The sequence below is a fragment of the Sander lucioperca genome, chromosome 15 (assembly GCF_008315115.2).
Source record: "Sander lucioperca isolate FBNREF2018 chromosome 15, SLUC_FBN_1.2, whole genome shotgun sequence".
Taxonomy (NCBI): Eukaryota; Metazoa; Chordata; class Actinopteri; order Perciformes; family Percidae; genus Sander; species Sander lucioperca.
This window is the reverse complement of record NC_050187.1, coordinates 5,743,923-5,761,937: the sequence shown is the minus strand read 5'-3', so window position 1 is coordinate 5,761,937 and position 18,015 is coordinate 5,743,923. Positions and strand designations below refer to the sequence as shown.

General features: G+C 44.4%; 1 protein-coding gene across 4 annotated transcripts in view; it reads right to left on the bottom strand.

The window, feature by feature from the left end:
- The window catches only part of vps8 (VPS8 subunit of CORVET complex), a 71,333-nt gene extending 68,619 nt beyond the window's left edge, over positions 1-2,714 (bottom strand). For 3 of the 4 annotated variants that reach the window (XM_031313790.2, XM_031313791.2, XM_031313792.2), the window contains exon 1: positions 2,553-2,713. In XM_031313790.2, the coding sequence (XP_031169650.1) occupies positions 2,553-2,624 (72 nt within the window). In that variant the 5' untranslated portion in view covers positions 2,625-2,713. Of the gene's footprint in view, positions 1-2,552 lie in introns of all 4 variants that reach the window. The other variant, XM_031313789.2, reaches the window with a different exon arrangement.
- Positions 2,715-18,015: the final 15,301 nt, after the last annotated feature.

Genomic DNA, 18,015 nt, shown 5'->3' with positions numbered 1-18,015 from the left:
GCTAGTGACCTTACTATAACCAGCTACTTTAAATAATCAACAACTTTAATAAATGGGGTGGAAGTAGCTCAGTCCGTAGGGAGTTGGGTTGGGAACCGGAGGGTTGCAGGTTTAAGTCCTCACTCTGACATCTCTCCATTTGTGCATGTATAAGACCTGAGCATGTGTTTGTATTTCAGCCTGTGTTTAGGGTGTTCTAACAAACTAGATAGATTGTAATTTCATAATAAAAGTAAAAGTTGCACCCAGCCACTTTGTGAATACTAAAGGTCCAATATATTTCAACATTTGTGTACTCACATTGAATTATATAGCTAGAGTACCCGAGTTGGTTACTTGCAAAAACAATTGAGACGCAGCCAGTAAAGTAATCCCGACTGGTCCTGGCTAATGCCGCCATGCTAACCCTGCTAAGCAGGCCACGGCTGTTTACAACGTGTAGCCTGTTCAGCGGCCATAGCCGACAACGGTGAGTTAATTTTAAGCCAAGAGAGGGGGGCTGTAAAGAGAGGACTGTGAGTTTGCAGTGTTTAGCGATTGTTGCCGTAATTCTAAGACATGTATAAGTGTGTTCAGTATTCTAAGCCAATAAAGTGTGTTCAGTCGGGTGGAGAGGACGGCAAGGTAGTGTTATTTTTAGCGGTTCCTACCGTAACTAATTCTAAGCAGAGGAAGTGTGTCTGTCCGTCAGATGGAGAAGACGGCGAGGTTGTAGCGTTTTTAGCGGTTCCTACCGTAATTCTAAGCCGAAAACGTTTGTCTGTCAGTTGGGTACAGAGCTCCGTGCGAGCACAGGCTTTTATGACTGTCATCTAACGTTAGCTACTCCGCTGTGCTGTTGAGTAATGTCTGGCTATGTGAGACAAGCGTCTAGCAACATTGTTGTGGATGCTGCGGTCTCAGCCTACCAAGCTCCGTGAACTTCAAGTCTGGGGAGGAGGGGGCAGGGGAGACTACTCTCTCCAGTATTATGAATTTGTACTGCAGTAACTATTTTAAACACTAGCTTATTACATATTGCACCTTTAAGATAAAACTTTTAGTGCTATACAGGAGGAATCCTAGCGGTGGAATACATCATTTGGGAATACTGGTACCCAGATTTGGTAACACCTGTGGTAGTGGACCATGGAGCGCAGAGGCTTTTGGGAAATGCTGCCCTGGTCAGTTATAGGTCTGGCAAACTTGATTCCTTTTAAGGATTTGGGTTATTCTGAGTCACTCACTAAACTGATCCGGGTTGTGTGAGTCACTTGAGTCAGTATTGCTAAATCGCCAAGGAAACTCAGTCCTAGCCCTCTCTCTAACCACTAACGTAGTAGGAAGTTCTGTGGATTCACTCGGTGCAGACTCACTATTTCAGATCTGATATATAGGCTTTCATTGTAGACATAGAAACAGGAAGGGAAATCGATCGACCTAATTTTGATATGCTACATCTATACACCAAACCTATAAGCATGTTATTTCAGAAGTGAAAGAATGGCTTGACGAGATGGCTAGGACTATTAGTAGCTAATGTTTCAAGAGGTTTGTGTGTGGCGCTGTTATCATTTTAGATTGAATTGTAGTATGACTCAACTGTTCTGAGTTAATGATACTAGTGAGTTAATGATACTAGTGAGTACTCATGAGTTAATTCAAAGACACAGGTGAAAGATTGAGTCACGACTCAAACTGGTTTAGTCAGTTAGCACCTTTTAGGTTAACTCACACTGTGAAAGTCTCATTGGTAATTAGAGATAGAATCACCTGCAATTATCATAATTAATCATGCCCCATGTATAACGTACAATATCATCAACATGTCTTGCAAACAACAACCATTTGAATCACTTTACGCCTGTTTGGGCGTGAAGGTAAAACACGACGGAAGTGACGTCGTTGAATGCACCACGGACGGCGAGTTTCACAACCAAAGATGCTCTCTGATTAAGCCTACCTTTACTTTAAAAACACTGAACATTACTGAAAGGGAACACATTATTAATTCACTGTATGACGCACAGCTAGTGCCAACATTTCTTGTTTGGCTACGTTTTGGCATAAACAATAACGTTACTTGATCACGTGATAATGTTCACGCGTGAGGTTAGGACTAACGTTAGTCTGTTCATAAATGTTTTGATACAGTCACAAAGCTCAACATTAAAAAAGCAAGTGTAGTTTCAACTAAAGCCGGCGGTGTCTATAAGGCGTTTCGCTTAACAGTTAACGTTACTATCATTAATAATGTGACAGCACAGACATTACATTGTAAAAATCCAAGCAGCCTTGTTTACAATGGCCATCTATGGGATAATCCAGCATGCGTAGCTGGACCTCATTTGGACCTGTCATGAACTAGCTAGTGTTGGGTTCATTTACAACAAAAACGTGTTTCCCCCATAGACTGTAAAAAAAATATATCATCATAGTCATTGTTTTTCCTCTGGACAGAGAAGAAATAATTTTGGTTTATCGACGGGAAAACAAGTGACTGCTGTGGCAGAGTTATTTATCACTCAAGCCTTCCATCGCCATGACATTAGAATAAATATAGTCTCTCTCACCGCGTCCATCTCCATCAGGTTGAGCTGTGAAGAAGCAGAGAGTAGGCTGCGGGCGTCCGGAGAGTCCGACATTGCTGTGGTATTTACATGCACAGGCTCGCTGTGTCCCTCTGCTGTTCCTCTGGCAGGAACTATTACGATTCCTTCTTCGATTACTTCTTCTTCTCTTGTTTAGTGCCGGATTGCAAACAACTTTTAGGTGCATACGCCACCTAGTGTACAGGAGTGTGTCACATCATGTCATTTTAGAATTATCTCAAATTTTACTCATCAACCCTGTGTCTTTTCAAAGTTTTAATTGGTGCCTTCCTGGTGATTCTTATCCCTTGTCCCTCTCCTTCTGATTCCCATCAGATTCCACGCCCTGCCTCCTGAACCCTATCTTTAAACACCTGTCTTTTCACCTCATTTAATGTGCAGTGCAATATGTCATTTTCAGCCTTTACTTTAACCCCACAGTTTTCACTATTCATTTTCCCCATTGAAAACAAGGTGCCATTCAGTCCTGTGTGATCCACTCTGAGTCTTGTCATTCTAATTTCCTCCCACCTGGTACTTTCCCTATAATTCTTTGTACTGACATACTTTTGTATTTTATGATATCCCCTTCCTTTCCTGTCTTCCTTTCACCATTCCTGCCATATATCAATTCTTTTATTCTTAACCATAGCTTTTCCTTCTCCTTTTCCAAGTGGACATGAAACTGTTATTTCCTTTAGTAATGCCTATTTTGCTATAGTTTGTCTGCACCCTCATTCCCTTCACCCCCTCGTGTGTTGGCACCCAACAGAACTGAACATCTATGCCACCCCGGTGTAATCATGGATGTATTAAGAGAGGGTGTAATCTTAGCAAACTGTGATGAAGTTCTATAATAAGTAGGTCGTCTCTGACATTTAAAAAAAATCTTTATTGCAAATTAAGTAAAAAAAATATGATCAGCTGGTTAATGTGGTTAGACTGGATGTTGATTGGGCCATAGGAATTGAGTTTAATTGTGGTGATAAAAACTTCATTATCTTACACATTTATACACCCTATGAGTGTTCTCAAAATGAAGATGAATATCTTAATAGATTGGCTTGTGTCATGTCTTTCATTCAAGATAATGCTTCCACATGCTTCTTAATTGTGGGTGATATGAATGCAGGTGTTTCCGATGGCAGCTCTTTATTTGTCAAATAATGTATGCAGTTTTGTTCTGATAGTAGCTACGCTTACATCAGTGAGGCATGGCACACAACCTCATGGCTAGATCCTTGCATTTGCACGGCTGACGCACATGATTCTTAGAGGCCATGAGAATTAATTATGAATTTGCCACTACTGATCATGTGCCTTTTTCTTTATCTGTATACCTACTCTCATGTCTGTAGATAACACCATGTGTATGGGGAAAATAGATTGGTCTAACCTGACTGAGGAGGATCTTAAATAATAGCCTACTATATTCAGTCTGACATCTTGCTGTGCTCCTTGTATGAGAATATTGTGAAGTCCCTCCTTGTTTCGAGCAGGCCCCTGTATAAGACACCAGTGTTGGGAAGGATACTTTCAAAACATATTCCGTTACAGAATACAGAATACATGCCCAAAAATGTAATTTGTAACGTATTCCGTTACGTTACTCAATCTGAGTAACGTATTCTGAATTCTTGGATTACTTCCACATTGAATTGCATTTTATAAGTGTAGGAATGCAGCCATCACATACAGCTTACTAAACAGGCCTTTTCTGGTGTATTCCTCAGTTCCAATTGGCTGAATGTGTACCTAAACAAGTAGATAGATTTTTGTATTTGTAGTCCCGAACTGCGTACTACAAAAATCTAACCGCAGTCTAAGCTACCACGAGCTAATTTTAGCTAACGTTAGCTAGCATGTCAAACGGGACTAGTCAGTCTTTCAATGACTCTGGGGATAGTAAATCAGCACGTAGGAGAATGTAAAGTCGCACGTCAACTATAAAATAGCAAGGTGACCAGTAAAACTACAGCCAGTGTTGGGGAGTAACGGAATACATGTACCGGCGTTACGTATTCAGAATACAAATTATGAGTAACTGTATTCCATTACAGTTACAATTTAAATAGTTGGTATTTAGAATAGTTACATTGTTGAAATCAATGGATTACATGACGATACTTCTCTGTTTCACAAGTTTATTCACCCTCTTAAGGCAACTCCATGCATTTCCCAGAAGCCCCAATATGAAAACGAAAATATTAGCTATTTGCGTGATCACTGATATCGGTAGAGATGGGGAATCGGCACAACAGAAGCCAGGGCAGGAATGCGTTTCTATCTTGGAAATTCAAACAGCATTTCACATTAAAGAAAGAGCTGCAATATAACTGTGCAGTGCAACCTCTGCTTAGTCTTGGCCAGCAACCCCCCCCCAAAAAAAAACACACACAAAATTGCAGAATTTTGCAAAATTACTACATTATAGTGTATATTTATTTTAAGTTCTGATTACTTATACTGCCATATTTTGTGCAGAATTGTGTTCATTGTCTTTTGAAAAAGTTGGAGGTGGGGATTATGTAACTTAAAATGTGTTTCCTGTTGTAATTGCAATAGTTAAATAACTGCATTCTCTTAAGTGTGTTTTTCAAATGTTCTAATGAAAGATTTGTGCAATTGAGAAATATAATTTTCTCTTTCACTTATGTTGTTATAATATATATATATATATATATATATATATATATATATATATGTGCCAAAAATATATACAATCAGTTATATAAAAATGTAACAAGATATAAAGATATAAGAGCAACAATAATATAAAATATTAAGAATAATATGCAAATAAAATATAGAATAAATATTCTAAATAGCATAAATCCTTCATCACACAAATGTGAAAACACACTAAATCTGAGAGAGAATCTAATTGTTACACTATAGCACTAAGAACAGAAAACACAAACTAAAACTAAAACCTGACCTTTCTGGCCTTCCTTGATGCAAAATCAGCAATGATGTTATCATATGAAATCTGCTCCCCTATTGAATGATTGATACTGACAGAAAGGCCAGTGAGCCGTTGCTGGGACATGGTTGACCTCAGGTATGACTTGATCAACTTTAGCTTAGAAAAGCTCCTCTCTGCTAGAGCCACAGTGACTGGCAGAGTAAGTGCAGTCCTGAGAGCAGTCCAAAAGTTGGGGAAGATCTCCGATAGATCCTTATCATCCCCCGTTCCCCCCCTTGTCCGGACCGTTCCATTTGGGAGACCAAGCAACATAGGCACCGATTTGTTTTCCTCCGTGGGTGCTCACGGGCGCATGCCCTTTAAAAAAAAAAAGTAGTCAAAAAATGTTTGCATTTCAGACGGCCGACACGAACACACACGCCTATCAACTCGATAATAAAGCCGTAAAGTAGGCTATCTTTCAACTCAGGATAGGTTTGGAGATGAAAAGTTTAACTGACACATAACCGCGATCAGCTTCGTGGGTGCTCAGTATTAGCGGAGCACCAATGGTATTGGCGCCTATGCCCAGCAACCCGTTCGACCCAGAGGTGAACTGTCCCCTGCTCCCCCCTCCCCTTTCCCCTTCTCACACAGCTTCTCTGTGCAGTGTGCACGGTACCTTCTCGGCAAGCAGGGGCGCTAATTTGCCAATTCCCCACACGGTGAAATGATAGATAATACGGTAGAAAACTGCTTAGAGGATTTTTTTTTAAAGTGCTTGTGCCGCCCCCCATGTGTCATGAAAAAATGCTGCCCCGGGCGGCTGCCCGGTTCACCCCTGCCAAAAACCGCCACTGGCTACACTGGATTGCTGACTTGAATTGTGTTAGAAGAAGGTAAAGTAGTGAGAATAGTTGAAAAAGTGGGAATGGGTTTAATTAGTATGAATGTCTTAGAAAAGTTGAATAATAACCAGAATGTTTGAAAGGTGCGGCATGTTTTAATTGTTTTTAGTTGAAAAAGTGGGAATGAGTTTAATTAGTATGAATGTCATTGAAAAGTATAATATCAATAGTGGAATATTTTGTTTTTGGAAAATGCTGACGCTACACTGGATTGCTGACTTGAATTGTGTTAGAAGAAGGTAAAGTAGTGAAAAAGTGGGAATGGGTTTAATTAGTATGAATGTCTTTGAAAATTTGAATAATACCCAGAATGTTTGAAAGATGTGGAATATAATGATTTAATATTTGTAGTTAATTTTAATGGGATTACTTGCTTCAATTTGGATGAAGAAGCAGCTAAAGGAGAATGAATGAGTCTGAAAAGTGGGAAATGTGTCATATTAGGGAATCTCAATTAACTGACACAGACACACGTACAAATGCACACACACACACACACAAACAAACACACACACAGTAGGGTAAGATAGGAAGTGGAGAAGAAAAGGAGAGGACGAGAAGAGGAAAAGAGGAGAGGAAGAAAGGAGGTGAGGAGAGGAGTAGAGAAAGAAGAGAGGAAGAGGAGAGGAAGAAAGGAGGTGTTATTTGTCAGCTAACATGATGTCATGATGGACTAACTGACAAACTGACTGACTCTGATAACTGACCTCAGGCCTCAACACTGAGACGAGGCTCTGGCACACACTGAATAATAAGTATGCAGGATAATAGTCATTCTGCAGATTGCTGCTATTTCAGCACATCGGCACACTGAATAATAACTAGAAAATTCCACAGGACATTTTGACAGTGTGTCTACTACTTGGTGCACATCCGAATAACAGTGGCTAATGGTAAATCTGCTGTTTGACATGTCCTGAAAAGAGTGGACAACACAACCTACAGTAAAGAGTCTACATGATAGGAGGTGTGTGTGTAAGAAGTTGTTGCTATGGTTATTTCCACAGTGAGGGAGTAGAGGAGGGAGGGGAAGACAGTATCTTCCATGGGTCAAACATGTCCATTTAATGATAGTTATACTTCTTAAGTTTGTCCTGTAATTCAAAGACGGTGGGTCCAAATGGCAAAAATATTATCATCACAAGAAAGATAAACGCATTGATGTAGTTTTTATGTTTGTGGTGTCAAATATATGCGACACAGAGCAGGTAACAAACAGGGAACCGTCTGCATCTTTCCAGATATTTTTTTTTCGTTGTTTCTATCGGCAGTTGGTATGAACAGAGCCAAAAGTTTAGGTCCGGTGGATTCCATAGTTACATGTCTGCGACCGGCACAACATCTCCTACATTTTGACCAACCATGATGTATGAGGAGTGAAAACTGTAGGGGAGAGAGCAATTTGTTTGGAAAATTTTCAGAGAGTAGGGGAGAGAGCAATTTGTTTGGAAAAATTTCAGAGAATCGTACTGCAGCTTCACCCTATGTCCTACCCTCTAGCTCTCAACATTCCGGCCCCATACACACACATTGGAAAATCTGAAATGGTCTGAAAACTGGATCATACATAAACTGTGATTTGGTAGAAACCGTGCTTGATACCAGAATGCCCATTCAGCCCAATAAAGGCCAAAGTCTTGTCTTAGGTTTAAACTTTTAATTCTTTTTCTACATTTAAGTATGGTGATACAGTATGGCCCCAAAGAGGGGTTGTTTTTGAGCTATGTTAAGCTATTTCCCGAAGATTTCCCATTAAAGTCTATGGGAAATTTTGCAATTCGTCTCTGTGAAAACAGCTGTTGGTGTTGAGGCCTGAAGTCAGTTAGAAGTCAGTCAGTTGGTCAGTTAGTCCATCATGACATCATATTAGCTGACAAATAACACCTCGTCTCCTTCCTTCCTCTTCTCTCCTCCTTTCTTTCTCTCCTCTTCTTGTCCTCTCCTTTTCTTTGCCTCCTGTGGCAGTATGTGTTGCTAAAGTGATTAGGAGTGGAGGAAGGAGGGGGAGACTGCATACCTCTCAAGTCTCACGCATTGGGCGTGAGACACACGCCTTTCAACCTGTTCACACGCTCACGCGCCACACCTTGTATTTCTCATGCAGAGAAATTACCAGGATAACGCCCACCAAGTTGCGCCGCTATTTTTTAAACAATGGAACAGGTAGAGGAATCAAGTGAGTTCACCATAGAGTTCAGAAGCCCTGCCATGCACCAGCTAATCAAATAAAAAAATATAGCTACTGAACAGCCAATCAGAAAATAGCATTGCTGTATCTGGGTAAGATTTAGATAAGTCCTGCAACAACGTTACATTCTGATTCCAACGACACATTGATTCAGATGCTCGCTGAAGTAGCTACAGAAGAGGAAAGCTGAGCTGTCACATTGATACACATCTTGCTGAAGTGGCTACAGATTGATCGACATGAGAGAAGACCATATCCTATGATTACAGTAAGTCATCTCATCATTGCTGGGGAATATATGTGTCCAGGCAACTGGTATGTTAGCTAACAGTTTGACCAGAGTATGTGAACTAGCCTAGCTAGCCGGTTGAATCCCTGCTATTGACACTTGAGTATTAGTTCAGGACCCATTATTCACAAAGCTGGGGGGTGGGGGGGGGCGGGGTAGTGTTGGACGTCAAAAAGTAACTTTACCTGAAAACAGCAGATGTTTCTTTTTAGCATCTCACATCACACTTTCAGTCACTATGACCACTACTACGGTCAGAAAAACTGTGCCAAAATATGAACAATAACGTTTATTTGCTAATGTTAGCTACCGACCATTACCTTGTAACCATCCAGCAAATAGACGGCACTGTAGGGTGCAGTTACCTGAAACAGATGCTTTAACGTCACCGCTCATTTTACACACAGTTTAACAACAAAACAAAACGCTGAGTGAACATTACTAGCTACCTACGTTTTTCATGTTGGTTTTGAGCGGTATGCACCCCCACTAACCTGGAAAACGGTTTTAAAACAGTAACGTTAATACAGCGGGGGATTCAAAGGCAGAGGGACTGTAGCGTCCGGTAACGTTAGCTTCTTGTCTCATCTGGGGTCTGATAAACACTAAATTCAGTGTCCACAATGCTATTTTCCAATTAACTGTAGCTGTCATATTTCACGGGACCCGCGTGAGTGCGGATTTCAAGTTGCGGCTTTCGTCGCTGTTTGTCACTTTGCCTAAGATTGAGAGACAAGTGTTCTCGCCCTGTTGTTTATTTGGTTGCCATGACTTCGCGAGTGATGACGTCCTGTCACTGTTCCAGTTGCTCACCCTAAAGCGGAGAGAGAGCGGATGACAGTTCGCACACGGCTCTGCAGAGTCGTCTAATTATGACTTTATATATATATATATATACTACATGTACATAGTTGAAACCCTGTTGTGCGTCTGCCCCATTTCTGATACTGTGGTGGCAGAAATCAACATAGAGGAAACACTGGGTAGCTTTTGCGCCTATTATTAGCCTACTATTATTATTATTAGTGGGAATGCTGATTCAGCCGCATTCCAACTATTGTTATTCTGTTCTTTATTAGTGGGGATGCTGATTCAGCAGCATTCCAACTATTGTTATTCTGTTCTTTATCATTTTTATTCCGTACATTTTTAGGCTCTCTGTAACTTCTGCATACGTTCAGCTATTAAAACCATTCAACTTTTAAAATGTTGAAATGTCTTTCAGCTAATGATGGGACTTCTTCAACTTTTTTTCTACTATTTATAAATTTTTAAATATTAAGCTTTTTAACACTTTTTTTTAACATTGAAGTCAATGAGAGCATGCTTCAAATCCTTCAAATCCTCTTCTGCTTCAAAATGTATCTCCTCCTACATTCTTTCAACTACAGACGTGATTCAAACTTTAAACCATTCACGAAAACTTCAGGTATTAGGCTTTGGCTTTTCAGTTTGATATATTTTACAGTTTTTGTGAAAAAGCCGTTTAAGTTTAGTGATCATTTCAGGATTTTTTTGCATTTATAATGGGTGTGTATTGCACGAGCTAGAGTGGATGATGTCATCGCCAGAGCACAGAGCCTTAAAAAAAATATCTTTGTCCCTTCTCTATAAATTGCTCTCACACCCACAATATTTCCTGTTTTATTGAGTCTGTTTTAACCTTCAATTTTATTTGCTGGTTTGGTTCTCTGTCCATGAAAAACAAAAAACGACTAGAGAGTATCGTTAGGACATGTGGCAAGATTGCAGGCATCAACTTCCCCACTCTCTCCCACATCTACTCCAACATCTACTCTCATCTACTCTGCCGAGTGGCAAAGAAGGCCCAATCCATTGCAGCTGACCCTAGCCACCCCTTGTCTTGCCAGTTTAAGTTACTTCCCTCAGGCCGTAGGTACTCCATGCCCAGATGCAGGTCAAATAGACTCAGAAACTCTTTTATCCCGACTTCTATTTCCATTTTAAACAATTTGCCAGAACTGTTTTAAATGTATGTATTTTTTTTACTATTGTGGTTTAGATACTGTGGGTATTTCATGTTTTGCTGTATTGCTGTTTGTCTTGTCTTTATGTGTGTCTGCTGGCTGTACAAATAATTGCCCCTTGGCAACAGTAAAGTTACCTTGACCTTGAATATTTACTTGTCATGCATAATTTATACATCAAAACGTAGGTATTTTTGTCTAGTTTCAGCCAATTTGCTCAGTTATGCGATATGACTTATACTTTTGTCTTGGTGAGCTTCCAAATGACAAGAGTTCCACATCTTCCTCCATTTGCTGCCCTGTTTAACATTCTCCACATTTCTGAGCTAAACGCAGAGTGAACCACTTTTTTAAATTGCTGATATGCCCACATTTTTAAGATTATCAACATAAATTGTATATGGATACGTTCACAAAGGCCTTGTGGTGGTCACGATTACATAATTTGACTGATACCCCTTATCGTTTTAGCAGTCTGAGCCTTTATTTGAGAGCTTGCTCTCAGTGTCTTTGAATAGCTGCAGTGTGGCACAGGTGACAGTTTCAGCAGGTGAAACGGTCGTTAACTGATTAAAGATGAAAGAGATCTCATCACAGAGATCAAAGGGTGTTTGCAAACGTTACCATGACAACACTTTCACAGACAGTTGAATTGAATACTACTGGCAGTAATATGAACATTAGTCTATATCTTTTGCGTTCCACTTCTGTCTGTCTGTCTGTCTGTCTGTCTCTGTCTCTCTCTCTCTCTGTCTGTCTCTGTCTCGGTCTGTCTGTCTCTGTTTGTTTGTCTGTCTCTGTCTGTCTGTCTCTGTCTCTCTCTGTCTGTCTCTGTCACTCTGTCTCGGTCTGTCTGTCTCTGTCTGTCTGTCTGTCTGTCTCTGTCTCTCTCTGTCTGTCTCTGTCACTCTGTCTCGGTCTGTCTGTCTCTGTCTGTCTGTCTGTCTGTCTCTGTCTCTCTCTGTCTCTCTGTCTCTGTTTGTGTGTCTGTCTGTCTGTCTGTTTGTCTGTCTGTGTCTATCTGTCTGTCTGTCTGTTTCTGTTTCTCCCTGTCTCGGTCTCTGTCGGTCTGTTTCTGTTTCTCCCTCCTTCTGTCTCTCTCTCTCTCGCCCTCCTTCTGTCTCTCTCTCCCTCCCTCCTTCTGTCTCTCTCTCTCTCCCTCCTTCTGTCTCTCTCTCTCCTTCCCTCCTTCTGTCTCTCTCTCTTTTTCTCTCTCCCTCCTTCCTTCTGTCTCTCTCCCTCCCTCCTTCTGTCTCTCTCGCTCTCCCTCCTTCTGTCTCTCTCTCTCTCTCTCTCTCTCTCTCTCTCCCTCCCTCCCTCCCTCCTTCTGTCTCTCTCTCTCTCCCTCCCTCCTTCTGTTTCTCTCTCTCTCTCTCTCCCTACCTCCTTCTGTCTCTCTCTTTCTCTCTCCGTCCCTACTTCTGTCTCTCTCTCCCTCCCTCCCTCCCTCCTTCTGTCTCTCTCTCTCTCCCTCCCTCCTTCTGTCTCTCTCTCTCCCTCCCTCCCTCCCTCCCTCCTTCTGTCTCTCTCTCTTTCTCTCTCCCTCCCTTCTTCTGTCTCTCTCTCTTTCCCTCCTTCTGTCTGTCTCTCTCTCTCTCTCCCTCCCTCCTTCTGTCTCTCTCTCTCTCCCTTCCTCCTTCTTTCTTTCTCCCTCCCTCCTTCTGTCTATCTCTCTTTCCCTCCTTCTGTCTCTCTCTTTCTCTCTCCCTCCCTTCTTCTGTCTCTCTCTCTGTCCCTCCCTCCTTCTGTCTCTCTCTTTCTCTCTCCCTCCCTCCTTCTGTCTGTCTCTCTCTCTCCCTTCCGCCTTCTGTCTCTCTCTTTCTTTCTCCCTCCCTCCTTCTGTCTCTCTCTCCCTCCCTCCCTCCTTGTCTCTCTCTCCCTCCCTCCTTCTGTCTATCTCTCTCTCTCTCCATCCCTCCTTGTCTCTCTCTCTCTCCCTCCCTCCTTCTGTCTCTCTCTCTCTCTCCCTCCCTCCCTCCCTCCTTGTAGTGTCATTTGTGATTTCTGATTTCATCCATGTATATATCCTGCTTCTTTTCAGGCAATATATTCACCTCTCAGCTCTTTAGGGTCATGCTTTTTTGTTCTATGCAATGGATATGTCTGATAATAATACAAAGTATTTATATGTTTAGCCTTTTTAGTCAATTTATTTGAACTTCCACTTTTGACAGTATTACAGTTTAGCTTCCAGCTTTTCTACAAATGTATTTCAGCTCTTAACTTATGTGCAGTTCAGCTTCCAACTTCCAAGTTTTTCAGCAGTGTAGTGCAATGCATTTGAGATTTTTCAAACAATTTGTTCTACATTTCTGCATTTTCATCAATGTTTCTCACAGCATTTGTAAGTCTTCCATACTTATTCATAATTTCAGTTAGAAAATTAATTATTTTATATATAAGTGGTGTTATTCAACTTTTTAATGAAATTCATGTTAATTTAAACCATTCATACTTTTTCAACTATTCTCACTACTTCAACTTCTTACGGATTTAAGCTTTTAATCCAGTTTAGCTTTAGCAATTTAGCTATTCAGCATTCCCACACACACAGAGAGACACAGACACACACACACACACACACACACACACACACAAACACACAGACACACACACACAGACACAGGCACACACACACACAAACACAGACACACACACACACACCCAAACACACATACACACACACGCAGACACTTACACAAACACACATATGCAGACACTCTGTGCCTGCATATGTGCCTGTGTGCCTGTGTTGTTCTGCCCCCCTGAGACTTTGCCTGTGGAGGTCAGGCCGACTCCTGCCCCTCGTGTCCTGTCGGCGGTCAGGCCGACTCCTGCCCCTCGTGTCCTGTCGGCGGTCAGGCCGACTCCTGCCCCTCGTGTCCTGTCGGCGGTCAGGCCCACTCCTGCCCCTCGTGCCCTGTCGGCGGTCAGGCCTACTCCTGCCCCTCGTACCCTGTCGGCGGTCAGGCCCACTCCTGCCCCTCGTGCCCTGTTGGCACCCCAGTCAACCTCTGCCCCAGTTGCCTGGCCGCCTGACTCCGGCCCAGTCAACCTCTGCCCCAGTTGCCTGGCCGCCTGACTCCGGCCCAGCTGGCCCGTCGCCTGACTCCGGCCCAGCTGACCCGTCGCCTGATCCCGGCCCAGCTGACCCGTCGCCTGACCCCGGCCCAGCTGACCCGTCGCCTGACCCCGGCCCAGCTGACCCGTCGCCAGACTCCGGCCCAGCTGACCCGTCGCCTGACTCCAGTCCAGCTGACCCGTCGCCTGACTCCAGTCCAGATGACCCGCCGCCTGACTCCGGCCCAGCTGCCCCTTCACCTGCGCAGCCTCCTAAGGGGCTCCGCCTCGGCCGACCTGCAAGGCCCCCGGAGGGGCGCTGCCCTCGACGTCCTGCCTGGCCGCCTGAATGCCCTCGACGTCCAGTACGGCCACCTGAAAGATTCTGCCTTCGTCGCCGGTGGCCAGACGGTTTCTGCCTCCGTCGCCGGTGGCCAGAAGGTTTCTGCCTCCGTCGCAGGCCGCCAGAGGGATTCTACCTTCATCGCCGGTGGCCAGAGGGATTCTGCCTTCGTCGCCGGTGGCCAGAGGGATTCTGCCTTCGTCGCCGGCCGCCAGAGGGATTCTGCCTTCATCGCCGGTGGCCAGAGGGATTCTGCCTTCGTCGCCGGTGGCCAGAGGGATTCTGCCTTCGTCGCAGGCCGCCAGAGGGATTCTGCCTTCGTCGCCGACCGCCAGAGGGATTCTGCCTTCGTCGCAGGCCGCCAGAGGGATTCTGCCTTCGTCGCCGGTGGCCAGAGGGATTCTGCCTTCGTCGCAGGCCGCCTGAAGGCTTCTGCCTTCGTGGCTGCTCTCAGTCCCCTGTTGCCGAGGCCTCTCAGTCCCCTGTTGCCGAGGCCTCTCAGTCCCCTGTTGCCGAGGTCGCTCTGTGTTTCCCCCCGAGTGGCCCCGCTCTGTGTTTCCCCCCAAGTGGCCCCGCTCTGTGTTTCCCCCGAGCGGCCCCGCTCTGTTTCCCCCGAGACTCTCTGTTCCCTGTCCCGAGTGGCCCCTCTGTTTTCCCCCCAGGCCTCACCGGCCCCCTGTTCCCTGTGAGTTGGTGATTTTCTGCTCCCTGGTCCCCAGCGACTTTCTGCCTCCCCCGAACTCTCTTTCGCCCTCCCTGGGTTGTTTTTTTTTTTTTTTTTTTTTTTGGACGTCTGGTATCCGCCCTTGAGGGGGGGGCTCTGTTATGGTTTAGGGATATTTCTGTTATCAGTTTGTTCAATTCTGTTGTCTGTATTGTTTATTTGTTCATGTTCCCTGTGTTTGTATATTCTGTATATTTCTGTTTAGTTATCTCCTGGTTTATTGTATATGTTTTGGTTAATTCCTGCATTCTGTATTCTGTGTGTCAAGTTTCTGTGTTTAGTTGATTTCTGGTTTTTGTCAGTGGTTCCTGTTTCCTGTTTTATTTTGATAGTCTGTTTTCTGTCCTGTCATGTCTAGTTTTACTTTTTGCCTTTGTTGATTGTCCTGCCCCTGATGTCCCTGATGTGTTTCACCTGTCGTGTCACCTGTTCCTCATTTGTTCATTACCTCTTGTATTTAACCCCTGTGTTCCCTTTGTCTCTTGTCAGATCGTTTTGTATCCCCTTGTGTCAGTTTGTGTGTGTCCGCGTCAGTCAAGTTTTCCGTCTCTCCTTTTTCTCCCCAGTAAGGGTTTCTGCCTGCAGCTCACAGGACTCCCTTGTTTTGTTTTTGTTTGTTGGAAGAAATAAATCTTTGAGTTCAACACTGCTCCTGCCTGCCTGTCTCTCTCTGCGTTTGGGTCCTTTTCCCCTGCAGACTGTAACAGACTGCTGTGTTCCATCAAGCACCAGGGTGAGTTTCAACAATGACAAACCCTGGTTCACAGCCAAACTCAGAAGGTTAAGGCTGGCTAAGGAAGACTCGTTCAGGAGTGGGGACAAAGACAGATTTAAAGAGTCAAAGTACAAATTTAGCAAGGCAGTGAAGGAGGCTAAACATCGGTACTCTGAAAAGCTCCAACGCCAGTTCTCAGCTAATGACTCTGCGACTGTCTGGAAAGGACTTAGGCAGATCACCAACTTCAAGCCTAAAACCCCCCACTCCTTCAATGACCGACACCTAGCCAACGACCTGAACGAGTTCTACTGTCGATTTGAAAGACAAAAGGACAGTCCTGACACCATTCCCCACGACACCTCCCTACAGCTACAGCCACTGTGCATCACCTCCACCTCGCCCACCTCAACAGGGTCCTGGGCCCCCCCACCAATGCCCTCCTTAAAGGTCCCCTCCACCTCCACCCCCCCTCCCACCTCAGTGACGACTCTCTCCATTCACGAGAGGGACGTCAACAGACTCTTTAGGAGACAGAATCCCAGGAAAGCTGCTGGACCGGATGCTGTCTCCCCATCCAGCTTGAAGCACTGCGCTGACCAGCTGTCTCCAGTGTTCACAGACATTTTTAACACCTCACTGGAGACATGTCACGTGCCAGCCTGCTTCAAGACCTCAACCATAATCCCTGTCCCCAAGAAGCCAAGGACCACAGGACTTAATGACTTCAGACCCGTCGCCCTGACCTCTGTGGTTATGAAGTCCTTTGAGCGCCTTGTGCTTTCACACCTCAAAGACATCACCGACCCCCTCCTGGACCCCCTGCAGTTTGCCTACAGAGCCAATAGGTCTGTAGATGATGCAGTCAACCTGGCCCTCCACTACATCCTCCGGCACCTGGACTCCGCAGGAACCTACGCCAGGATCCTGTTTGTGGACTTCAGCTCTGCCTTCAATACCATCATCCCGGCTCTGCTTCAGGAGAAACTCTCCCAGCTTGGTGTGCCTGACTCCACCTGCAGGTGGATCACTGACTTCCTGTCTGACAGGAAGCAGCATGTGAAGCTGGGGAAACACGTCTCCGACTCACAGACCATCAGCACCGGATCCCCCCAGGGCTGCGTTCTTTCTCCTCTGCTCTTCTCCCTGTACACCAACAGCTGCACCTCCGGTCACCAGTCCGTCAAGCTTCTGAAGTTTGCGGACGACACCTCCCTCATCGGACTCATCTCTGATGGAGACGAGTCCGCCTACAGGTGGGAGGCTGACCACCTGGTGACCTGGTGCAGGCAAAACAACCTAGAGCTCAACGCTCTCAAGACAGTGGAGATGGTTGTGGACTTCAGAAAGAACCCAGCCCCACCTGCCCCCATCACCCTCTGTGGCTCCACAATCGACACTGTGGAGTCTTTCCGCTTCCTGGGAACTACCATCTCCCAGGACCTCAAGTGGGAGCTGAACATCAGCTCCCTCGTCAAGAAAGCACAACAGAGGATGTACTTCCTGCGGCAGCTGAAGAAATTCAACCTGCCAAAGACAATGATGGTGCACTTCTACACAGCCATCATTGAGTCCATCCTCACATCCTCCATCACCATCTGGTACACTGCTGCCACTGCCAAGGACAAGGGCAGGCTGCAGCGTGTCATTCGGTCAGCTGAGAAGGTGATTGGCTGCAATCTGCCGCCGCTCCAGGACCTATACGCCACCAGGACTCTGAAGCGTGCTGGAAAGATTGTGGCTGACCCCTCCCACCCCGGACACAAGCTCTTTGAGCCACTCCCCTCTGGCAGGAGGATGAGGTCCATCATTGCCAAAACCTCACGCCACATAAACAGTTTTTTCCCCTCCGCCACTAGACTTCTAAACAAGGCTCGGAATCCATCCTGACTCTCTCCACACCCCACCTCTGGCTCCTCATGCCACTGTACCTACTCTGCTGTAGCGTCCCTTTTCACTACTGTTTAACTTATTTTACTATTTATTTAAATTTATTTTATCATTATTAATACGTACTGTGTGTATATGTTTATACTTATATTGTTTATATCTTTTTATCCTTCTTATATTTGTATGTGTGACATGTCCAACAACACCATGACAAATTCCTCGTATGTGCAACGTACTTGGCAATAAAGCCCTTTCTGATTCTGATTCTGATTCTGATTCTGAAATTCATACTTATTAAAACGATTTAAACTTTTTCAACTATTATCACTACTTCAACTTCTTACGGATTTAAGCTATTCATCCAGTTTAGCTTTAGCAATTCAGCTATTCAGCTTTCCCATGCATTTTCTGCAGGAAATGCATTTTCTAGTTTTT